Consider the following 26,547-nt stretch of genomic DNA (forward strand, 5'->3'; position numbering starts at 1 on the left):
GGATGCTGTTGCTCTTTAAGACCTCTGTCTGTAACAGATGGGCAACTCTGATTGCTGAATGGCAAAGGAAAAAGGGCTGTGGGGGGTCATTGGCTTGAAAGGCTTGTTCCTTTGAATAGGTTTGGACTGCTTTCATGATGAAATTCCCTTAGGTTTCACAGCCAAGTAGATTTAAAGCATGCATCACTAAGCTTTTGTGTTAAGTACAGTCCCAAATTTATCTGCAAACAATTGTTTTAGGAAAGCAGACTACATTTTAAATTACATATGTTTTAATTCATTGATATGGTATAGATAATTAGTACATTCTTATTATAGATTTTGAATGTCAATATTATACAACTAGAGCTCATGTCTACAGGATTTGCTTAATGCTTTAAAACATAATCCTTATTGTGTTTTTGTTACAAAATTAGTATATGCATATTTGTTACCTACAATTTAGAAAATTCCAAAATGCACAATACTGAAAATTAAAATCACCTATAATCCCATTACTCTGAAATAAATTAATATTAACATCGTAGTGTATTTTCTTCCAGGCCTTTATTCTATGCATGGATCCAATATGAGTGATTTTTACATATTTTTACATAAATCTAAATGGCATCAAGAATGCAAACAACAAAAAAAAGGAAATAACTTTTCTTGTCTGTTTGCAAGATTGTTCTTAAATGTTCTTTCAAACATAACCTCACTACCTACCTCTACCTCCTGCTACAAAAACAAAGCCAGGAAACCATGATGGGGAGGTAGGCAGTGGAGGCAGGCAGAGAAAAATTAAACTCTGGTTAATGTCCAGATTAGAGGGCAAACTATACTGTTGAATGTATTTGGAGGATTGCTTTGCATAGGGGAACACAAAAATGATTTGATTGATTGATTAGTTTGTCCATTCAACAAACATAGATCGTGCCCTCATTTTCAATCAGGCGTTATACTTGGCAATGGGATACAAATATAAATAGGACACACCTTTGACCTCGGAGAGCACCCAGTCTGGGGTGGGATCCAGATGAATAATTCACCAATGACAATGAGGTGTCTTAAATTGTGATGGAGCCCCATGAATGTGTAGCACATAACAAGCCATTTGCAGTGGATGTAGGGAAAGGCACATGTGGAGATACGGTGGGAGAAGGGCTTTGTGCGTCAAACCATGGAGCCTGTTCTTAATCCTCAAAGTGCTGGAGTGCAAAGTGAAGGATTATTGAGAGGGAAGTTAAATGATCATTTTTGTATTTTGGCCAGCACAATTGGAAACAGACAAGATTTGAGATCAGGCAGCTCCATGATCCTTTCAAAAGCAAGTAAAACAACTAAAAAAAGTTGTTCAAACAAGTAAATAAACAAACAAGATTCTCTAAATTTCATTTTCCCCCATCTGTAAAATGGGATTAATTGCCTGTCAGGTTTACATGAAAAGAAAAAAATTCAACGAGAAAGAAAGTAAATTGTGAGGCCAAATCGCCGAAACCTGATAAATGTTCAGTACATGACCCCAGCTCTTGTTAGCTGTAAGGCACGCAATGTCCCTCAGTTCAGCCTCCTGTCGGTGCTGCTCTCTCCTTTCCACCACATCCTATGTTCTAATCACATGGATCACTCGGTGCTGTACCCCTGCCTCCCACTACCTCAACCTCAGACCTCCACTTCTTTGCTCAACCTGTTCTGTTTTCCTGGTGTGCTGTTTCCTCTTTCTCTTGTCTGCTTGCTTTAAGACCCATCCTTCAAGTCCTGACTTAAATAATCCCCCTTCTCTAGAGGAGTAAAGGAATTTAAGACAACAGGAATGGAAATTTTCTCATTTCAAATTTGGAGACTGAGTTTAAAAGAATGAGATTTACAGTTTCAGGCATTTTGTTTAGTGAGATTTACAGATATAAACTTTAAAATAGTTTATTCTTACTTAAAATAGCTAAACCTACAATCAGGGGGTGCTTCTCCAGGGGAAGGTCCATGGGTACCTGACCCAAGGAGATCAGCTTCCTTCCCTGGTTTCTCATCTCCCTGCTCCTCCTGAAAATCGCTCTTATTTTATTCATGTTTTTGTTTTCTTTTGTCTTCCAATAACCCCACTTGTTTCTTCTCATTATAATTCTTTCCTTATGATTGTTCATATCTTTGTTTTTATTTTATTTTTTTATTTTAGAGAGAGCACACATGCGTACAAGCAGGGGAGGGGCAGAGGGAGAGAGAGAGAATCTTAAGCAGGCTCCAACTCAGCACAGAACCTGACGGGGGTGGGGGGGCAGGGAGATGAGCTTGATCCCACAACCCTGGGATCATGACCTGAGCTAATAAATTCAAGAGTCAGACACTCAACCAGCTGAGCCACCCAGGCATCCCTTATATCTTTGTTTTTAAATGTATTTGTTATAAGTATCATTATAATTACTCATTTAAAATTCTTGGTACATCTATTCTGGTAGTTCTGTTTCAAATCAACAAGTGTTTATTAGCTATTGTCTTTTTTTTTTTTTTTTTTTTTTTTTTTTTTTTTTTTTTGCAGTGCTTGTTACATGCTAACTTGGGGGAGAAGCAGACAAAATACCTAGTAGTTTTTCTTCATCCTGTCCCTGCCCTTGGAGTTTCTCACAAGATTTTAAATTAATGCCTCTAATCCACACCTCCCTCTTGTTTCTGTGGATTCTCCATGGTTGATTATAGTGGGGACAATGCACAGTTCAGGCTAGTTAGCCATCTTATTATTTACCTTTAAAAAATTGCACTTAAAATTTTTAATTTGGATACAGTAAGTTTTAAATATTGTGCATGTGTATTTTTAAAAATCCAATTAGATCATAGAATTTTTTTCTATGATTCCTTAACTGCTACGATATCTAATTATTTTCCCTCTTTCCTTAAATAGCTTACTTGCTGTTGAAACCCACCAGACTGAGCAAATCTCCTTAGCACTGGGATGTCACTTAGCAATGAAATTTCCCACAATCTGAAGACTATTACTTCTAATAGTCTCTTCTTTATTCCATCTGTAGATGTGAAAGAATCAATCCTATTTCTGACTTCCTCACTTTCCTGACCAGGCATGTGAAAAACACATCAAATGTCCCTAGATTCCCTGAAATTATCAATAAATTCAGGATAACATGGTGATTAATCACTGAAAGTCAGAATGCCTATCTATGCTTATTTTTTAGCTCAAGTGCTCATTTGCTGTGTGACCCTGGGGAAATTACCCAAATAGTCCAAGACTTTACATTCTATATATTGAGACGTGTCTTAGTAACGCCCTTTGGATGGTTGATGCATGAACTTCACTTACATGTATATGTACTTTAGCATAGCATTGGGCACAGAATAAGAATATATTCTTTCTTCTTTTTCTTCCCATTTTTTTCTCCCCCAATCCCAAAGATATATTTTACAAGTCAAGTAGAAGGATAAAAAAAATCTTTTTTCCCCTCAAGCAGAAACTTTTTTGTGTACAAGTTAAGTTTATATTTTATGTCATGTGCCAATTGATGGGCATTTACAGGTGGAAAGATGGAGGGCCTGTGCCCTCATGGAGCTTAGAGGTTTGTGGAGAAAGCAGACAGATAAATCAATGGCTGTAATCAAATGAGCTCTCTGCTGGTGCAGTGATGAACCCAAGGTGTTATGGGAGCCATGAGGATGGGCAACTAATTTAGCCTATGAGTGTCTCTGGTCGGCTTCCTGGAGTAGGTGGTTTTCTAGCTGAAATTGTCCTGTATGTGTCGGGGGAATGGGAAGGCATTCCAAGTAAAAGGAATTTGCAAAATTACAAGAGAGAATGAGAGAGAGTGAGAGTTGGAAGTTGGGGTGGAGGATGGAGATGGATGGCCCTGTAGGGAGGAGAACAAATGAGGACTTAACAAATGAAAGGGAAATAGGACACATCATGTGGCTTTGTTATTGCCTGTGTCTCTGATGAGGTGTTCAGGACCTTTGCTTTTTCAGTGTCCTTGGCCAGTCCCGAGGGAACGTGTAATGTGTGGAGGACATTGCAAATAAATCCTATCACCAGGTGAACCATTGACCCAAATCCCTATCTAGTCTCCTACTCTGTGGGATTGAATTGGACCATGTGAGAGTCAGGAGGGTCCTTTTGGTTATTTAGACCGAGAGAAGAAGAGAAGAAGCCATCTGGCCCCTTGGTGCTTTTGTCCTTTCCCTCTGGGACTCACTCTTGGTGTCGAGAGGAGAATTAGAAAGCTAAACTTGGAAAAAAATGAGTCATTTTTGTTAGGGCCTGAGGCTTAGCTCCCATGAGCCACTCATCTACTTACGTCTTTTTACTAGACCCCTCTCTGTTGGGCTTTCTGCACTTCCCTTGGCTTCTCACAAGCCAGATGGCTCCCACTTCACTTCAGTGATCAAAAAGCAAAAGTATCACATTGCTTTAAGGAATGGTACTGTATAATTTTATGAAGCTGATATCTGGAGTGAAGCTGGGCTTCGTGATACTGATATATATATGTAAGTCTGTTAGAGTATCTTTGAAGAACAACAGTCTGGGATTAAAATCCCACATGTGCAATGAACCAGTCTAAATTATCATGAACCTCTTTATTCTGAAGTTTTTGGAAAAACTTAACATGTCAGTATAATGGAATATTGGTTATTAAAGCCAATGTCCATAAAAACTTATGACAGTGGGATATACTCTTTAATGTATCATTTGGTTAAAAAGCAGTACAAAAATTACCAGAGGGTAGGGGGAGGAGGATGGGTTAAATAGGTGATGGGGATTAAGGAGTGTACTTCTTGTGATGAGCACCAGATTATGTATGGAATTGTTGAATCACTATATTTAAAAAAGCTGTACAAAAAAACTAATACAGATTCTGATTCTGTTTAAAATTCATAAACATGAAATAGACCATAATAAAATATGTCAAAATAATAATAGTTTTTAATATCTGGGTCGTGAAATTACAAATGGTTTTTGTTTCCTTGTGCTTTCTTCATATTCCCTGTTTTTAAACCATGAACTTGAATTTCTCTAATTTCTGAAAAATATTATATAAAAGAAAACTGTAAATTGTATTTTAAGAAATGTTTGACAATTTGTGTAAGGCACATGAGATAAAACCCATGGACAGAAAGTTAATTCTTCCTGGAGAAGTCATAAATAATGGACAGTGTCTCTACAAAGCCAGAATGATAGGCACTTAGTGGCTAGTTAGAGAGAAAACCATGAGTGATCAAAGAGGAATTTGAGGGATGGATTAATGAAAAGTAAGAATTGAACTTCAAGAGGCTCTTCTACCTCAGCCATTCTAGGAATAGCCACTGGTGGAACATTCAGTTGTCATTATAGATTGTTATTATAGTTTTCATTATAGATGACTTACTCCAGAAGACCCTTAACCAAGTCTAGGAGATAGGTCTAGCAATCAGAGTCAGTAAATCATGTCCACATTCTCACAGAGTGATTTTCTCTGATAGCGTACACATTGGCACATCCTTTTTCTTTGAATCTCTTGTATTTATACCCCACCACACACACACATTTTATTTGAGTCAGGAAAAGAAATTCATATGTCTATTACATTGATCAGGATAGATTAGGCTATGTTGCAGTAACAAACAAACCAAATGTCAATGCCTGGCACACCAAAGGTTTATTTCTCACTTACATAAAATCCTTTTTGAAGAAATATTTTTCATGTTTATTTATTCCTGAGAGACAGAGACAGAGCATGAGCATGGGAGGTGCAGAGAGAGGGGGAGACACAGAATCCAAAGCAGGCTCCAGGCTCTGAGCTATCAGCACAGAGCCTGATGCAGGGCTCAAACTCACAAACTGCGAGATCATGACCTGAGCTGAAGTTGGATGGTTAACTGCCTGAGCCACCTAGGCACCCCCATAAAGTCCTTTTTAAGTCCAGATATTTGTCCATAGCTACTGTCTTTTGGTGGTGACTCAGTGACTCTAAATGCTTTGATACTGTCACTCCAGTGTCTCAATAGAAGGCTTCTTTGGTCAACATGGCAGGAGGAAGAACAGACAAAGGACACGCATTAACTCTTCTGCGCTTCTTCCTAAAGAGCAATGCTACTCAAAACTCAAAAACAGTCACACGGCTCTGCCTAACTGTAAGAGTGCTAAAGGAACAGATGGAATGCTTGGTGAGATTTTTATACTGCATCCCCCAGCCCCACCCCACACACATTTTCACCTCTGCTTCTTTAGCCCTAGTTAGCATGAAAGAGAACTAAGATATAGCAGAGTTACTTATAGCAGGCTTCTCAATTAAACTAAACTTTGACTTTCAAGTAAGAATGGAGTTAACTAATTTTTTTTGCATTTTTTTTAATATATGAAATTTATTGTCAAATTGGTTTCCATACAACACCCAGTGCTCATCCCAACAGGTGCCCTCCTCAATACCCATCACCCACCCTGCCCTCCCTCCCACCTCCCATCAGCCCTCAGTTTGTTTTCAGTTTTTAAGAGTCTCTTATGCTTTGGCTCTCTCCCACTCTAACCTCTTTTTTTTTCCCTTCCCCTCCCCCATGGGTTCCTGTTAAGTTTCTCAGGATCCACATAAGAGTGAACACATATGGTATCTTTCTCTGTATGGCTTATTTCACTTAGCATAACACTCTCCAGTTCCATCCATGTTGCTACAAAGGGCCATATTGCATTCTTTCTCATTGCCACATAGTTGGAGTTAACTAATTGTTAACATCCCCAAAACTAATGATTTTACAGAACTTCCCCAAAGTTTCACATGTCTGATGAACAAATCTAAATTATAATTGGACTGGAGTGTCTAGGTGGCTCAGTTGGTTAAGCGTCTGATTTTGGCTCAGATCGTGATCTCACAATTTGTGAGTTTGAGTCCCGCGTTGGGCTCTGCGCTGACAGCTCAGAGCCTGGAGCCTGCTTTGGATTCTGTGTCTCCCTGTCTCTCTATGCCCCTCCCCTGCTTGTGCGCTCTCTCTCTCTCTCTCTCTCTCTCTCTCTCTCTCTCTCTCTCTCTCTCTCAAAAGTAAATAAACATTAAAAATATTATAATTAAACCTATTTGTTCTAGAAGCTTTGACCTAGACCAGAATAGATGAATAACTTAACATGAGCTTTTGATATGGAGTCTTGATTTATAATAATGATTCATCTTTGAATCACTACTCTCTCAAATGATCTGACACTTGAGTATGGAGAGCATTTGGGAATTTCATATATTTGGGGCCATAGGACAGGAGAAATGGAACCAGGAACAACCCTTTTAGGAAATCTACTGTATTGGTTATTATGCTTGGTTCTTTTATGTCTATGATTTCCTCTAATCTTCACTCGATAGCCCTGGGACATAGCTATATTTATCTTCTTTTTCAGAATGAGAATGCTAAGGCTCAGAGACCTTCTATCACAACTAGGAAATGTCAGAACCAGGACACAGATTCAAGTCCTTGGTTTCCTAACACTTCCAACTCTATCATGCACCACACAGGTGATGTTCTTAGCCATTTGAGCATCTCATGACCTCTAGGTACAGCATGCCGCTTCTGTGTCTTTGCCATTTTTTGGTGACTGGATATTCAAATTGGCATTTTCCTTCTTCTTTTCTTACCTTCTCCAAATTCAGACCAGGCTCTTGGGCTTAGCTTTGGACCCATCCCTTCCATTTTACAGATGATGTAGTGATGGTTCAGTGCACCTGATAAAGAAGGCTATTTGATAAATATTGCTTTTCATTTTCCTTTGATACATTTTGGGCCGAAAGCTCTCTATCTTCTCTGAGTTTTATCGTCACTTGTCTTGTCCTTGCTAATTACTTTAGCAGTTTATCATTTGGTACTTGCAAAACTATTTTTTTGCATTAACACTGGTACCATAACAATTACTTAGCACTTAATCTATGCTCTGTATATACATTGTTACTCCCTGAATCATCACAACAGTGCTAAGTAGAGCCTCCTATTAGTTCCATTTTGCAGATGAGGAAACCAAAGTACCTCTTGCCTACAGTTATAGAGTTAGTAAATTATAGATCTAGGATTCAAGCCAGGCTGTCTGGCTAAAAATTGTACATATTTAAATATCATGCGATAGTGCCTTCCATGAATAAAATATTTCATCTATTTGGTCATACTGACAATTCTTCAAAGGTAGCAACCACATCTTAATATTTCAGTGCTCCTCATAGTATGTAATAGAGTATTAGGCACAATAAGTATTTTGGGGGTTGGATTTTATGGATCTTAGGGGTGAAAGGAGAGTATTCCTGATTATGAGCATCTCTTCCCAGTGGTCTAGGATTATAAGAATTTGCTTTGCTTGCTTCCTAGGCTTTTTGCTCCAGTGAAATAGACAGACACAAAGACTAGAGCCTGAGGGATCTGAGGGTTAAGGAATGTACTCAATTGTTCTGTTCCAGTTGGTGGTGGAAGTAGGAATGAATTGGGTGGGAATAAATTGAATTCTACCCAGAGGTAGCATCATCTCTCCTTAGAGAATTGGATTTATAAGATGCAGAGGCAAAAGAGTCACTAGTGAACTTACTGCATTTTGGTACAGCCCAATGAGTGTCAACTGTGTGGGCACAGTGGTGTCACTACATCAGGCATAACCAAGAAGGCTTTGTTGTGATTGTATGGTTACTTGTGGTTAACCAATCCGACTGAACCTATGAATTTCAGACCCTCCATGGTTTTCTTTTGCTTCAGCCATGTACCATGTACATCTGTGTTTGGGGTAGTATTAGTGAGAAGCTTAGTGCAGGGAGAGAGGGAGGGAGGGAGAAAGGAAGCAAAGTGCTCTCTTGGATAGGATGCTTTGGAGTCTCACGCTGAGGTAATATGTGGTTCTAAGATGATGGAATAGGCCATACTTGCTGCATTTCTAGGCCACCTGGCATTTTGAGGGCCTGACTGGCTACCTGAGTCTGTATTTCTGATTCTAGAGATCTCTTTATCAGCAGCTGGAGCCACAGATATTAAAGTATCAAACACTCAAGACCTTCTGCCCGTATCAGCCAGGGTAGGAGGCTTCACTCCCAGTGTATCCGGCTCTCAGCTTTTGTTGAACAGTCCTTGGTCCCTACCCACCAGGATCATGACAGCTTATAGTTGTACCTCCCTGTGATAACTGATGTGAGGCATTTGGCCTAAGTGAGCATGCCATTCATGGCATGCTTTTTTTTTAAAGAATAAAATTATTTTTATTTTAAAAATAATAGAATCCCATGGGCATATCAGTAGAGGGACAAAGAAGACTTGAAAGTGTGGTAAAGGGTTACGAGAATAGAGCTATTTAAAGTGCCTGGAGAGGAGACAGTATGCCCGATGGATAAGGGTAGGAAAAGTTGGTTGGCAATTCTAGGATGGGAAATGTGGACTTGGGCCTGCAGAATTTACGTACCACAGAAGGATGTTGGGCAGGGGAGTGACCAAACTTGAGTTTAACAATTTGGCAAATACCCCTGAAAACCTAGTAGCTGCTGATTGCAATGAGGGATAAATTATAATGAATCCAGGTTGTCTCACTTAAGGTTTGTTTCCTTAGATTCGATTTCATCTTATGTTACTATTACCCCCTCCCACTTTCTTTTCATTGGAGTTTGTCTATTTTTCTTTATCCATGTATTCACTCATTCACTTGCTTATCCATTCATTCATTTAATATAATCTGTTTTATAAGTATCACCTAGTTATTTTAAAGATAATCTAAGGTTCTCAGTCCTTTGGTAAAGGAAATGTAACTTTTTTATGATTACTAACATATGAAATACGTTGGCCTTATGTATACCATCTGTTAGTTATTTTTAAGTAAAATTTTATGCAAGTGCAACAAACATACAGAAGAGTTCCCATCATAAGTATATAGCTCCGTGAATTGTTACAGAGCAAACACTCCCAAATCAAGATAGAGAATATTTCTGCACTCCAGAAGCCTCTTTTGTATCCCTCTCGTCATTGCCTCTACTAAAGGTAGCTGTTATTCTGATTTCTATCATTATAATGAATTTGGGCCTGTTTTTGAACTCGATATAATTGGGACCAAACAGCATGTACTCTTTTGTGTCTGGCAAATTTTTTTCAACATTGTGTCTAGGAGATTCATCCATGCTGGTGTATATCAAAAGAGGTCCTTCATTTTCATTACTATGTGGTGTCGGGGAACAAGAATTTCCTGTTCCCTTCAAAGGTCCTGCCAGCTGGACTGAGAATCAAATAGACATGAGACAGATTAACAGGAGAAAATCAAATTTAATTTTATATATGCAAGGAATCCACACAGACATGGACATTCCAAAGACAGGCAAAGTGAGGCATACATATATGTCATCCTGAACTAAAGAGGACAGGGTAGGGGGTGTGGGACTGCACACCTGCGATTTGCAAGGCAGTAAGAGGAGCAGATGTTTGCCTTGCCATACAGATAGGTCATTCAGGTAAAATTCATCTCTGCTAACAATCCTTATTCTGGAAGAGGCCCCCAATTTAGATCCATCCTTCTATGTAATTAAGGAACAAAAGTTTCTCTTCAGCCTGCAGAGTGTCAGTTGCCTTCAGCTCAAAGTAGGGGCAGCCTATTTTGCCCTCTTGGGGCAGCCTGCTCTTGATCCCTGCAGTGGCATTGTGTCATATGAAAGGACCACAATTTAGTTATCTCCATCCTTTTCTTGGGTCACATGTTATTGCTGTTGTTATTTTCTTTCCCTTTTTAAAAAATGCTTATTTATTTATTATGAAAGAGAGAGTGAGTGAGAGAGGAGAAAGAGAGAGAGAGAGGAAGCAGGGGAGGGGCAGAGAGAGAGGAGAGAGAGAATCCCAAGCAGGCTCGGTGTGGAGCCTGACTCAGGGCTCCATTTCATGACTGTGAGATCATGACCTGAGCTGAAGTCAGGTGTCAGACACTTAACCAACTGAACCACCCAGGTGCCCTGAATGTTGTCATTTTCTATTTAGTCATTCAGCATTGGGAAAAAATTCTGTCTAGCCTGGCATTTACCAGCCAACAGGCTAAGTGGAGTGTCATTAATCCTCCTTAATATCCACTCAGTGCTAGCTTCTACCTTTCATTCGAATGTCTGAAGGTGACCTTGATATCTAGTACCTATCTAGAGTTGGTGAACTCAGTTGGTATTTATCTGGAATAGGTTGGCCAGACTGGCTGGAGCTCTCTGACTCAGTCAGAAGCTCAGAGTCCATTCTTCCACGAAGTGTGGTATATGAAAGATAATGCCTCCCACATTGCACTGCTTCTTGGGATATTCTTGTATCAGCCCCCAATTACAGTACTTTCCATGGGAAACAAAATATCCCTAAATGCAATATGCCTCTGCTTATTGTCCTTGCCCTTTAACCTCATTTTCCCCAAGTTTTTTTTTTATGTTTATTTATTTTTGAGAGAGAGAGACAGCAGGAGCAGGGGAGGGGCAGAGAGAGAGGAAGAGACAGAATCCAAAGCAGGCTGCAGGCTCTGAGCTGTCAGCACAGAGCCCGACGTGGGGCTCGAACTCATGAACTGTGAGATCATGACCCGAGCTGTAGTCAGACACTTAACCCACTGGGCCACCCAGATGCCCCTCCCAAAGTTTGTTTTTGTTTTTCTCTTTTGCTAATCACTCATCTTTGAAAGTGTTCCATGAAAAATTTTCTGGGACTAAGTTTGGAAAGCATTTTACATCATACCTACCTCCTTTGTGGAGATTCACAGAGCACATTCACATACTAAAGACTAAAACTTCCTGCTGTAAAGAAACCTACTTTATGTTAGAAAATCTTACATTTGCTTCCTTTGTAAATATCTATTAGTACCTCATACAATAAAACAATAGTTCCATAGCATAGTGCTATGTAGAAAATAGCCAGAAGAAATTCCACCTGGATGTTTTTTCCTTTCTAGTGCTATTGCAAGTTTCTGAGTTTCTCCTTGACTATTTTAATGGAAATACAGCAAAAAGCAAAACAGGCAAATTAATCCATTATAAATATTTACTTGTCTATATCCCCATTTGACTGTGAGCTCCTTGAATGTAGTTACCCTGTCTTTTCATCTTTGTATCTCCCAGTTCCCAGCATGGTTTCCAGCACCTACTTGAAGCGTTCAATAAATATTTTATGAATGAATGAATGAGATATAACATTCTGGGACTGCCAGCATTGAGGAACTCAAGTAGAACTGGAAAGCAACCCCAGATTTTAAGGTGTACAGGAGGCAGAACACCATTACGGAAGAAATCCTGAACTTTGGAGTTGGGGTTTTAAAAAACTCTGGTTGAATCCTGCCTCTTCCACTTTTTAGTAATGTGATCTAGCCATTTACTTAGATTTTCTGAATCTCAGGTTTTTCATCTGTAAAATTAAAATAATATCAAGTTCCCTTTTATAACCATTGAAAGGATTAAAGGTGCTAGTGTGACTGGACGCATTGAGCATTGCACTGCACACATAAGTATTCAAGAACAGTTGCTATAATCGGTATCGCTGTGGCTGTTATTACTTTATGTGTGGCACTTGTTTCTCTGGTCTGTTTCTGCCCACATCGGAGCCTACAGATTTTCCTGTGCTCAGATTCTTCTCACATTTGGGGAGGATTGGAAATCCACAGAACTCTTCAGCTGCCACACACGTGGTATCTATCATATTTCTTCCTCATCTAATAATGTCTCCCCTAAAGCCTTGCCCAGGTTCTTAGACTTGATCAATGTGGCCTCCCCCTCCTGCTGCCAGAGGACCCCTAAAGTTTCTCCATGCTAGCAGAGAGAGTTTTCTCCTTTTCAAATAATTCCAGTGAATATGCATTTCTCACATTGTTACACAGAAGCTATCCCACCTTGCAGTCTGGTCCTCTGGAAGTTTGGGAAAGAGAGAGAGAGAGAGAGAACAAGAACGAACCTGTGTGTTGTGTGTGTGTGTGTCCATGTGTGGATGCTGGATGCCATTCCTTCCACATGTGCTGTGGCTTTCCTCTTCCCCAAAGCATCACCCACGTGTCCGTGAGGGCTGGTCATATAACCTCTCTCTGGGACAGACATGATGCTATGTTCGACAGTGTCCATCCTTTTAAGCAGTTCTTCTGCACTCCCAAAAACCATGTCCAGTTCACATGCTACTTCTACCTAAATTCTTGTCTCTCCTTTGTTTTTATCCGTAGCTGCTCTAGCAAGGCCATTTGCCACAAAGCTTATGTTCTGCCATTTGGAAACTTTTAGTAGAAACATTATTACACATCAGACTTAAAGGTGATGCCGTGTTATTCCTCAAATAAATAAATAAATAAATAAATAAATAAAAACAGAGCTACCCTATGACCCAGCAATTACACTACTAGATATTTATTGAAAGGATATAGGTGTGCTATTTCAAAGGGGCATGTGAACCCCAGTGTTTATAGCAGTGCTATTGACAATAGCCAAAGCTTGGAAAGAGCCCAAATGTCCGTCAATAGATGAATGGATAAAGAAGATGTGGTGTTTATATGCATACACACACACACACACACACACACACACACACACACACACACACAATGGAGTATTACTCAGCAATCAAAAGGAATGAAATCTTACCATTTGCAACACTGTGGATAGAACTAGAGTGTATTATGCTAAGCGAAATTAATCAGTCAGAGAAAGACAAATATCATATGACTTCACTCAGATGTGGAATTTAAAATACAAAACAGATGAAAATAAGGGAAAGGAAACAAATAATATGAAAACAGGGAGAGGGACAAAACATAAGAGACTCTTTTTTTAATTTTATTTTTAATTTTTTAAAATTTACATCCAAATTAGTATATAGTGCAACAATGATTTCAGGAGTAGATTCCTTAGTGCCCCTTACCCATTTAGCCCATCCGCCCTCCCACAACCCCTCCAGTAACCCTCAGTTTGTTCTCCATATTTATGAGTCTCTTCTGTTTTGTTCCCTTCCCTGTTTTTATATTATTTTTGCTTCCCTTCCCTTGTGTTATCTGTTTTGTGTCTCAAAGTCCTCATATGAATGAAGTCATATGATTTTTGTCTTTCTCTCACTGACTAATTTCACTTAGCATAATACCCTACAGTTCCATTCATGTAGTTGCAAATGGCAAGATTTCATTCTTTTTGATTGCCGAGTAATACTCCACTGTATATATATACACCACATTTTCTTTATCCATTCATCCATGGATGGACATTTGGGCTCTTTCCATACTTTGGCTATTGTTGATAGTGCTGCTATAAACATGGGGGTGCATGTGTCCCTTCGAAACAGCACACCTGTATCCCGTGGATCAATGCCTAGTAGTGCAATTGCTGGGTCGTAGGGTAGTTCTATTTTTAGTTTTTTGAGGAACCTCCATACTGTTTTCCAGAGTGGCTGTACCAGCTTGCATTCCTATAGAGACTCTTAAATATAGAGAACAAGCTGAGGGTTACTGGAGTGGTCATACGTGGGGGGATGGGCTAAATGGGCAAGGGGCATTAAGGAGGACACTTGTTGGGATGAGCACTGGATGATGTTATATGTAGGGGATAAATCACTGGATTCTACTCCTGAAATCCTTATTGCACCATATGCTCATTAACTTGGGTGTAAATTAAAAAGTAAATTAAAAAAAAATAAAGGTAATGCCACATTAGAAGGAAGTTCTAAGGAGATACTCACCCCAGTATTTTCCTTAAGGTCTGTCCCAGTACCAGCAGAGACGCCACAAGCTGCCACTTTCCCCTGCGGCTTATGTGGGCGGCAGCCATCATTAATGGTGCACTCTTTCCCCCGCAGTCTGTCTTCATGCAGTACCACAGGCAGTCACCACCAGTCGGCTGGAGTGGCAGATGAGGAAAGCCTAGGAGCCAAACTTGGACCTATTAAGTCCTTTTAGTGCCTCTGCATCCAGTCTCCACCACAGAGTGCGCAGCTAGATTCCTCTTATAAAAGAGACCTGTTTTAATGAATTGCTTTAAGGTGAGGTCCTAGACCTTGCCTTTATATTGGGAAGTGTTTTTGAGCAACACCACTTAGCTTTAGTCTTCAGGAGAAACAAAATCTTAAAAAAAAGAAAGAAAAGAAAGCTATGAACAGGAGTCTAATACGGTGTGTCCAGTACATGTCAATTATGTTAGCCACTAGCCACAGGTGGCTATTTAAGTTTAAATTTAGTTGAAATACAATTAAAAACTCACTTACTCAACTGCACTAGCCAGAGTTGAAGGGCTCATCAGGTATGCTGTGTGGGTCAGCATAGATATGAAAGATTTCTAAAACTACACATATTGCTGTTAAGCAGAGCTGAATTATAGTTCATGTTCAGTATCCTGAGAGGCATTTCTTTTTTACACTTTGTCATCTACTCAACCCCTTCTTCTTTCCCAAAACACATCATGTTGTCCTTTACCACCTAAGCAATAGCATGTAGATGCTAGGGTGTCATTAAAAGCAGAAGCAAGTCTTAAATGAGAAGGTGTAGGAGCAGATAAGAGATCGTAAGTAGATCACTTATCATGCTTTCTCAAGGAAATTGGCTTCTGGCTTTATATGGCGTCTTAGATTCTGCTGTTGAATGTAAAAATAATCTTGCTCCTTTTTTCCTTTAAATTTAGCTACATGTATGAGACCAGAAGCCCGAAATCCATTTTGTGAGCCCCTAGCTTCCTGTTAACGTGATATTAATGGAAGAATCCAACCTATGATTATATTAAAAAAGGCAAATAACTGAACAAAATAAGGCTGGGATTTGATCTTTCTACTGGGTAAATTTAGTTGCCTGAGAAACAGGAGGAAATTATTTCAGTGCCAAAATAATAAAGAACATCACTGAATTTGCTCTTTCTCTCTCCTTCAGGAGCTATAGTTGGTATGATAGGAAAAAGAGGGCTCTGACATGGAAGAGATAGTCATTCATACGTTTTCCTTTGATATTTTGTTCAAGTTTTACTTCTAAAAGTTTCTATCAGCCTTTATAATTATCCAGTTAAATTTATACATCCAGTTCTTCTCCCAAAAATGGGTGACATTTGAATGCTATAAAATTAATATAAATGTGATGCGATGGACATAATTGCTTTCTAGAAAACTCTCATCTTTATGACTCACTGTTAGAGACAAAAATGTGAGCCTGGAAGTTCCTAGAACATCGATATATCTGATTCCTTATGCACATTTCCTCAAGAAAGCTGTTTTTCAGGAAATAACATCTCTGCTGAATTTTTTCTTTTAGTCTGTCTGTTTTCTCAAATTAGAAAGCTCAGGAAATGACTGAAATAATAATTTATTGCCCTTGAGTGATTTGGCGTAGTATATTCTCGAAAAACATTCATGTACACATAGTGTGATTTTGAATCTTATTCATTCGAACCATGGCCTTTTGTGGTTCACATGGTTTTATCTCTGGGTTTGCTGGGCGTGTTAGCTCCACCATCTGTAACCCAGCAAATGCTCAGGGTTTGAAATCCTCAGAGTGGGGACACTGGATTCCCAGACCTCTCAACTTGCTGACAAGGCTACTGAAACACAGTTGCAAAAATGACTTGAGCTGCCTGAAAGTAAGGGGAAAAAGAAAAGTGAATTTTTAAACACTGCTAGAGCACAAGCTCATTAATGCACACACTGTGCCGTAGAGATTTGTTAAGATTGAAACAGGGTTGAAGTTTGCCTTTGCATCATCTAGAAAGAAAGTAATTGTTAAGCAAATTAAGAATGTAAATCATTTTATAAGAAATGGTCAAATACACAGGTTTGGAAGTCCTTTAGACCCAGGCTTAATTCCTGGCTCTGTCACTTACCAGCTATGACATTGGGGCAGGTTACTTAACTACCACCGTGAATCTCATTATTTACATCTATGGCACAGGGCTTACAATTCTTTTTTTTTTTTTAAATATGTGAAATTTATTGTCAAATTGGTTTCCATACAACACCCAGTGCTCATCCCAAAAGATGCCCTCTTCAATACCCATCACCCACCCTCCCCTCCCTCCCACCCCCCATCAGCCCTCAGTTTGTTCTCATTTTTTAAGAGTCTCTCATGGTTTGGCTCTCTCCCACTCTAACCTTTTTTTTTTTTTATCCTTCCCCTCCCCCATGGGTTCCTGTTAAGTTTCTCAGGATCCACATAAGAGTGAAAACATATATTATCTGTCTTTCTCTGTATGGCTTATTTCACTTAGCATAACACTCTCCATTTCTGTCCACGTTGCTACAAAGGGCCATATTTCATTCTTTCTCATTGCCACACAGTACTCCATTGTGTATATAAACCACAATTTCTTTATCCATTCGTCAGTTGATGGACATTTAGGCTCTTTCCATAACCTGGCTATTGTTGAGAGTGCTGCTATAAACATTGGGGTACAAGTAGGGCTTACAATTCTTATCTCAAGAGATTGTTTCAAGGATTAAATGCAACAGTATATATATAGTTGGTTATTAGCATAGTTAGCATTAGTGGCTAGGGAGGTAAGTTCTTTTTAAAAGAGATTTATAGAGAATCATATGCTTGATGAGGACAGAAAGTATAAATATTCACTGCTTTTCTCCCTTTCCCACCCTCTTGGGAAGATTCAGTGTTTGTGCTGCCAAAGGGGGAGCTGACAGGGTAAGTAATGATTAAAGTTGTGAGAGGAGAGAAACCTAGAGGGCAGATTAATTTACAAAATAAAGACTCTCTATGAAAGAAATTTTTAAAAAAGGATCTAAAAGCCTGGGAGACTGAGAGAGAAGGGTGCTGCAGGTTTTATGGGGTGGACAAAAATAGGGTGGGGGGCGGCTGCAGTCAGACATTCAGGGGAACCAGGTGTGTCAAGAAAATGTTGGAAAGCGTTGTATGCTTTTTTTGGAAAGTCTACTTAAGTAGCTGTCCCATAGGGGAGGCAAGCATGGCAGAGTGGGTAAGGGCCCAAATTCTGGCCCTGGAGTTCTGGGTTCAAATCCTTGTCCTTACTCTGTGCCTGGTTAGCCAAGTGCAATTGTTGCACTTCTGTGAGCTGTGGTCCTGTCCTGGGAAATGGGTGTCCTACCAACACCTACCATGGGATTCTCTTGAGGATCAGGTGAGGGATTTTCCTGGGGATCTGATGACTTAATGTCCAGTGCCTGTCAGATATAGAAGAGCTTGATAAATGTTACCTGAACTTCCTGGTATAATTTCTAGAAAGTACAATTTGCATTTATTGAATGCTCAGTGTAGACTAGGCACTCTTCTGAGGAATTTATGTGGATTCATTCATTTAAAGCTCAAGACAACTCTACAAGGTAGGGACTATGATTATCCCATTTTCCACATTATAAAACTGAGGTAGAGAGGATTCCAGTAATTTGCCCAGAGTCATACAAGTGAGTAATACTTGTATTAGCCTCAAATGCTCTCTCTAATGCTTCATCCACACTTTTATCCTCTATGCCTTTCTGAAGCTCCTTTGTGGGTGTTTGATCTTAAGATAAACAACCCCTGGAATGGTTTGTCTCATTTCATAAATGCTGAATTTATATTCAAAAACCTTGCTACTCAAAGTGTGGTCCAAAAGCCAGTAAGATCAGTGACAGAATCAGAAGCAGAATCGGAGGCCCCACCACAGACTCTTGAAACAGGAACTATGTTTTAACAAGCTCCCCATGATTTATGATCATGATTTATGATCATGTTAAAGTCTGAAAAGTGCTGCTCCAGAATATGAACCCTTGGGCAGATGGACTGGCTTAGTGCTTGCCACCTAAGAGCAGATTTATTTTATTTTTTTAAGATTTTATTTTTAAGTAATCTTTACACCCAGTGTGGGGCTTGAACTTACAACCCTGAGATCAGGAATAGCATGCTCCACTGACTGAGGCAGCCAGGTGCCCCGAGTAGATTTATTCTTGATCTAAAAGTATACCAATGAATATTGAATAGGAAATAAATTGATGAGTCCTAGTGGAGTAGCATCTGGTTTATCTTCAGCTGAGTGAATGAATGCCTGCTGCCTCCAGCATCCAGCACAGTGCCAGGCACGTAGCAGAAACCTCCTGCATATTTCTTGAATCAAGATGGAAATGTTGTGCGATAGAGATATCCAGCACACCAGCCTTCCCTGGATGTGCTGTGACATTTAAAAAGGCCAAGTAATGCCAAAGCAAGCAGAACAGTGATTATGCACTTATTCTTAACACAGTTTTAAGACAAGCTCTGCTCAGTTGGTTCCCCTGTGAACTCAAGCTGATTCTCTTCCCTCTTGAGCTCTCTATTGTCTTGGCGTTATTTGCAACTCATTCAGAACCTAATTAAGTTTCAGGATCAGTTTGTCCTGTTAGAGAGTGTGGATATGCTGAAGTGGTGGGTTTTTTTTTTTCTTTTTAATATAACTTAAATTATCTGAGTGAAAGGACAATTATAATTTGCTTCTAAAATTGGCCAAAAGTCAGCTTTCATCAAAATAATTCTCAGCAGACATTAGTCTCTGTAAAACCAAGGTATTGTACGAAAGGCAACAAAGAGGATTTAAACAGGCCTCGGAAAATGTATTGATAATCTGGTCATATTAATCCTGTTCTCTAACAGAGTGTGAAATTAGTTGTTTACCTCACTTATCTGTGTCTGGGGGTAGCTGATCACTCGTTGACAGAGCCATATTTTGTGATCACCTTTCAGCAGTGAGCTTCTGCTGGGCCAAAGCCAAGCAATTCGACTTCACTGTCTATGTAGCACCTCCAAAGTCAAGGTCAGGACTATTGTTCTCTGGGCAGCCAGAGGAACTCATGAACTCCAGTATATCTGCTCAGGGCTTTCATTTGTGCATGGACATGAAGGTAAGCCAGGACGCTAGGTATAATTGTGAAAGGTTAGGAGTTTTATCTTCAGTATCTCTACATCTTACCTAAATGCTATCTTCCACTCCCCATCTGAATTGAAGGTTTGTATTGGTTTCATTATCAGTCTACAAATATTATCAAGATGAACATTATTGGGGATACAGTAAACTGTAAGAATAGTCTCTGACCTAAAGGAGTATGTATGTATGTATACACACACACACACACACACACACACACACACACACACACACACACACACCAGAGATTAACCAGTGAGGTGAAATAGACCCTGTTGATATTCTGCCCAGATCCCTTTATCAATTTAGTGGATCCATCCCCAGTGGTGGTGAGTGTTGGCTGTTAATGGCTCACAGCTGCCTCTTTTCTGAAGCATTGACTACTCTTAGCCAGTGGGGATAGGGACCAAAACTGAGAGGTTATGCTTTCTCTACCCTGGCATGACTGACTTATATGGGATTATATAAGAGGCCAGACCTCTTTCCATGAGGTGGACAAACCCATGTTATAATCCATGCTAGAGAGCCCCCCATTGGAACCATGCTTCAGCGGTTGGACCTCTACTGAGGCTACTTCCTTGCTTCCTTCACTTCCTTTCTATCCTCTGCTCAGTTAATCAAGTACATCTGAATCCCTGTTTCAGTCTCTGCCTCTACGATGCCCAACTTAAGACTTGTAGGAAATTAATACTACCCATAAAACTGGTAGAACAAAAGGAGGAAACAGTACTACCAAAGTGCAGTGAGAGCTATAACCTTGGAGATAGAATTGCCTGACAGGACCAGGGTCATTCTGGGAATTTCCACTGCTAAGGAACAGGGTAGGAGTTAGGAAGAAATATTCTCTCCATCCCTTCCCTGGGTCTACAACCCTTTAGTCAAATCCAACAGGTGTCTTAAGTCTATATGAACTGCTGTCACAAAGCACCATAGACTTGGTGGCTTATGAACAACAGAAATTTATTTCTCACAGTTTTGGACTCTGAAAGTTCAAGATCAGGGTGGGCTTCAAGAACAGCATGCAGGTGAGGGTTCTCCCCTGCATCACATACTTCTCATTGTATCCTCATGTAGTGGAAGGGCCTAGGACACTCTATGGGATCTCTTTTTTAAGAGCACTAATCTCATTCATAAGGGCTCCACTCTCATTACTAATCACCCCAAAGTCCCCACCTACTAATACTATCACCTTTGGGGGTTAGGATTTCAGTGTCTGAATTTAGGGAAGGGGGTGGGTGGACACAAACATTCAGACCATATCAACAGGAAAGTAGCCAGCAATGAGCTGGCAGTCAATACAAGTCAGTGTCTGAGATCCCCAAGTAAGAGAAAAAGGGAGATGAATCAAAGAGGAAGGAAGAAATAGGTAATGACCAGCATAGCAGCCTTGGACAATCACAAACTTTTTTCTGTCCTTCATTCCAACCATCACATTGGCACCAGATTGATCTTTATCAAATGCTTATTACATCATGTTCATTTTCTGAGCTTTAAATCCTCCAAGTGTTTCCCATTGCCTAAAGGAATGATCCATAAAATTTCTGGATCATGTACCCCATTGATTAAAAAAAATTTCTAACCATGTGCCCTGGTTCATTTGTGTATTCATTTGTAAACTATTTAATTTCCTATCAACTAATAAATAGCTCTGAGTACTATGTAGGATATATCATTAATGATTATATGCATAAATTATGTATATATTTCAAGAAGATTTCTTAATAACTAAAAAAACTGTGGACAGTTTTTGGCACCTGCAACTGGATTGTTTTTTTATTTTTTAGAAAGAGAGCGCGCACACAAGTACGGGAGAGGGGCAGAGGGAGTGAGAGAATCTTAAAAGGGATCCATGCTCAGCACAGAGCCCTGCTGAAGCTGATGCAGGGGGTCAATCCCATGACCCTGGGATCATGACCTGAGCCAAAATTAAGAGTGGGATACTCAACCCACTGAGCCACGCGGGTGCCCCACATGTTGTTACCATTGTTTTACTACCTGCCTTGTGAATGTATGAGAGTTACTGGTTAATGTATTTGAATCTTCAGACAAACTACTGATTTGGAAGGTAGCTGTATGAATAGGTGGAGAGTGCTATGCCCAGAAGGTGTGGGCTACAAAGACAGAATGCATTTAAGGTGGCTAGTAGAACTTTGATCTTAAAGTAACAGTGGGAATCTTAAAAGAGTTTCAGTTGGCAGTAGGAAAATGAATAATTTAATACTGAGAGCAGTCAGATTACAATAATAATAGCTCTACTTTTGGAGCACCTACTGTATACCTGGCATTATGCTAATCACTTTACATACATTATTTCATCTGCTTAGCATAGCAACTCTTCAGAGTAGGTATTAAGTACCCTGCTCACGGTCACACACTTAGTTAGCAGAGAAGCCAGAATTTGAACCTGGAAGGAACAACATGTCTCCTTGATAGAATCTTTTTTTCCATTATACCTCATGATTAAGACTAGACATTAGAGAAGATGTCTCATTCTGTACAAAAAGCTTGTGTTCTATATAAAGGAGTCAGTGGGTCAAGAAAGTGGACGGATGAAAGGGGCCGATCTGAAAAGGCTATACACTCTATGATTCTAACTATATGGCATTCTGGGAAAAGGCAAAACTATGGAGACAGTAAAAAGATTAGTGGTTGCCAAGGGTTAGCGGGGAGGCAGGAATGGATAGAGAGAGCACAGAGGATTTTTAGGGCAGTGAAACTACTCTGTATGATACTATAATGGTAGGTCCATGCCATTATATATTTGTCTAAACCCATAGAATATGCAACATGAAGAGTGAACTCTAATGTCAACTATGGACTCTGGATGATAATGATGAGGCAATGTAGGTTCCTCAGTTGTAACAGATACACTCTGGTGGGGCACTTTGATGAGGAGAAGGATACGCAGGTGGGGGAAGAGGGGATATAGGAAATCTTTGTACCTTCTTCTCAGTTTTGCTGTGAATCAAAAAATAAATTGTTCTGAAAAATGAATTATTTAAGAAAAATAAAATAAAACAAGAAAAAGAGAAAGAAAAGAGATGGACACAGGCATGAGTCTACAAGGATAGGGGCTGTTAGAAGAGATAATACCTCCTAGAGATAGGAAAGACCACTTAGAACAGCACAAGGGAAATGTGAATTCCAAGGAACGAGTTAATGCATTGGGAAAAGCAGAATTCAGGAAGACATTGATTGAAGAATGAGCTATCTTTATCAAAAAGTTGATAAAGTGCTCACAACATACTTCCAACACTACCTGAACACAAAGCCATGTTCCAGTAGTCTATTCCTTCTTTTTTTCCCACTGTTTTTTTAAACTTGCATCTCATATATATATGCTCTGTCTTCTACGTTGCTTTAATAATTGGTCTACTCACAATGTGTAAAATTAGAGGGACAATTTATTAAGCTGTGCATTTATGATTTGTAAATTTCCTATACATGAGTAAAATTTACTTAAAAATAGAAGGAAAATATGATTCTGTATGGAGGTTGAAATAAATCAGGGATAGTGTATTCACTGATCCTTAATAGATTCAAGCATTCTCCAGCTAAAGGTATTACGAGTAGTAAAAACAGCTCTGGGCTAGGGGATAGAAAACTGGCATTTTGGCCCCAGTTCTGTGATTAGAGTAACTGTGTGACATGGGTAAGGTGCCAGTTCTTTCTGAGCTTGAATTTTCTTATATGTAAAAAAGAATGTCCACAAATCCTTGTTAATGTTCAGTATGGTTGAACATAGAGCAACTCTTGTCCTCAAGCTGATCCCATAACAGATACTAAAACAGAACTGTAATTCTTCCCCAACTGTAAATTCTCCTTACCTGATATTTAAGAGTGGAGCTTGGAAAACATTTTCTAAAGAGGGCCAGATGGTAAATATTTTAGGCTTTGCAGGCCATGTAGTCTCTGTTGCAACTACTCAACTCTGCAGTTGCACTGAAAGCAACCACACACTATATGTAAATGAATGAGCTTGCCTGTGTTCCAATAAATCTTTATTTACTCAAACAAATGGTCAAGCCACATTTGACGCAGAAGACATAGTTTGTCCTTTCCTGTTCAAGGACATGACTTTGTGGCAGTCAATACACTTTCCCTTCAGTATATATAGGGAAAAACCAATGTTCGTAATAATTAGATAAATAGGGCACTGGAGAGTTGGAAGTGGAAGGAAGGAAGGAAGGAAGGAAGGAAGGAAGGAAGGAAGGAAGGAAGGAAAAGAAAAGAAAAAAAAAAAAGAAAGAAAGAAGAAAGAAAGAAAGAAAGAAAGAAAGAAAGAAAGAAGAAAGAAAGAAAGAAAAGAAAGAAAAAGAGAAAAGAACAGAACAATGGAGGGAGGCAGGAGAAGAGAGAGAAAATGAAAAAGAAGGAAGGAAGGAAAATGGAAGAAGGATGGAGGGCAAGAGTGGAGAACTTTGTAAAAGAGCATTGGGAGAGAAGATTGGGAGTATCTGCCATGAGGGTGGGGCATTGTCAGATTGGAAAAGGCTTGGCTTTGGCATGGAGCTAGCAGCTAAGTTTGGAGAGACTAGCTGGGGCATGCACGTGTGTGTGTGTGTGTGTGTGTGTGTGTGTGTGTGTGTCTGCATGTGTTTGTGTGTGGTGTGTAATACTAAGGCACACTCATCACCTTGTGAAAGAGGTGGCATGGTGTATTTGAACCTAGTATGGTGCCGGGTACCAAGGGGAAACTCACTGAATATTTGTGGAAAAGGGAAGGAGAGGAGGGATTGCCCTCATTTTATAGATGAAGAAATTCCAAGCCAGGGCCCTGACGCTGTTGGAGGTTGAGGAAGTCATTGCTGTTTTCCTAAGGAATCTGCAAGGAAACAGAATTCAAAGAGAAGGACATTGAATTTCACTCCTGAGAGAAGCTTCCAATATCTTCACAGGTCCAATCCTCCTCAGAGAAGGTGGAAAGTGTTGGTGGCTTCTGGGGGATTCCCGGTAGCCCAGGCCTCCATGAGGCCAAGTGTTACCATAAAGGTTATCCTGTGGAGATGGGAGAGGGGCCTGCAGTGCTTATATTGGCTCCTTTTGCCGTGAGTTCAGAATCAGAGGCTGTGCTATTCCTATCTCACAGTCTCCCTCTTACTTTCTTCCTTTTGATTCTGAATTCCGATGGGGCGGGTAAGAGGGATGAAAGCTGAGGAGAGACTTCTGCACTTGGAGCACAGAATCAGATTCTGGGCCTCTCTCCTGGAGCTGGCTGGCTATCTTGAGAAGATGGGCCAGTGTTTAGGAAAGGGAAATTTGGACTGTGTCTCAGGGAGGACGATATCCTCTCTGTGCCATCACGTAGAAGAAGAAGGAAACCTGGATTTTTAGGGAGTCTTAGAAACTTGGAATGTGATTAAATTGATTAGCCCGCAAATCTGTAAAATTTCACACAAGCCACGCACTTAATATAGAGCTGGATTACGGTTTGCACTAATTCATAAATTTTGTTTCACAAGCTAAAAATTTTGCTATGCAAATGTATGCAAATCATATAGAAAAGTAACGTTGTTAGCCAAGTGTACCAGCACCTGTTGGGGTTTTTCTCTGTTTCTTTGGTTTTGTTTGTTTGTTTGTTTCATTGGAACTGTGCCACTGGGGAGAAAAGCAAGGTAATAAATACATTCAATATTAGAACTTGTGTATTGAACAAGATTCTGAAAGATGATTGGAAGGCTTTCTCCTTTAACAAATACTGTGGTGATTGGCATGTCTTTTTTCCTCTTTTTCTTCCTAAAACAGAATGAAGAAGATGAGCAACATTTATGAGTCGGCTGCCAATACGTTGGGAATCTTTAACAGCCCCTGCCTGACCAAAGTTGAGCTGCGTGTGGCGTGCAAAGGCATTTCCGACAGAGATGCTCTTTCCAAACCAGACCCCTGTGTCATCCTCAAGATGCAATCCCACGGGCAGTGGTTTGAGGTAGGCATGTCCAAGGCAATGGACTGGAGGGTTGATTCAGAAATGCTTTTGCATTTCCTTTCTTCAGGTGGTTTATTTTGATGAGATAGAAAATTCTTGAAATGAATACAATCATATTTCTGCTTGCATTGTGATGCTTTGACGCGGCTGCTTTAATGCTGTGGATATTTTGACATTTACCCTTAATCTTTGTGTTCATTGTAGACTTAGTGACCCTTGGGGAAGAGCAGGGAGGAGTGCCTGACAGAAGCCACATGACATAACATTTTTTTTTTGGAGCGAAAACTTAATATTAGCTACATTTTATTGGATACTCACCAAGGGTCAGGCACTGTTCCAAGTGCTTTATGTAAAAATAACTAATTTGGTCGTCACAACAATCCTGTGAGGAAACAGATGAGGAAACACAGAAAGGTTAAGGATGTGCCCAAGATCATTCAGCTTGTAAGTGGAAAATCTGATACTTACAACCAGGCTGCTGGGCTCCAGAGCCTGAGCTCTTTCTTGCTATTTTATACTGACGGTGGGTACCAGTGTGGTCTTTGGTGGTTTGTGTGGCAACACTGCAGGTTGAATTCTGCAGTTGGGTTTGTTAATTGATTTAAAAGTTGAAACAGATTGGATGAGGACTCTTTTTTTTAATGTTTATTAATTTTATTAAATTTTGAAGGGAGAGAATGAGCAGGGGAGGGGCAGAGAGAGGGAGACAGAGGATCCTCAGAAGGGCTCCAACTCAGGAACCATGAGATCATGACCTGAGCCAAAGTCAGATGCTTAACTGACTGAGCCACCCAGATGCCCCTAATGAGAACTATTTTTTAAGTTCTATTTTGGTTTGGTTTTCCTTTTTTCTAAGTACCTGGTCTGAGGAAGCAATGTCTTTTTTTT

General features: G+C 39.8%; 1 protein-coding gene across 2 annotated transcripts in view; it reads left to right on the top strand.

Moving 5' to 3' along the window:
• CPNE4 (copine 4) overlaps positions 1-26,547 on the top strand; it is a 499,943-nt gene that overhangs the window by 114,519 nt on the left and 358,877 nt on the right. For both annotated transcript variants that reach the window (XM_043595404.1, XM_043595405.1), the window contains exon 2: positions 25,479-25,659. In XM_043595404.1, the coding sequence (XP_043451339.1) occupies positions 25,479-25,659 (181 nt within the window). The remainder of the gene's footprint in view (positions 1-25,478; positions 25,660-26,547) is intronic.

This window comes from Prionailurus bengalensis, chromosome C2 (genome assembly GCF_016509475.1).
Source record: "Prionailurus bengalensis isolate Pbe53 chromosome C2, Fcat_Pben_1.1_paternal_pri, whole genome shotgun sequence".
Taxonomy (NCBI): Eukaryota; Metazoa; Chordata; class Mammalia; order Carnivora; family Felidae; genus Prionailurus; species Prionailurus bengalensis.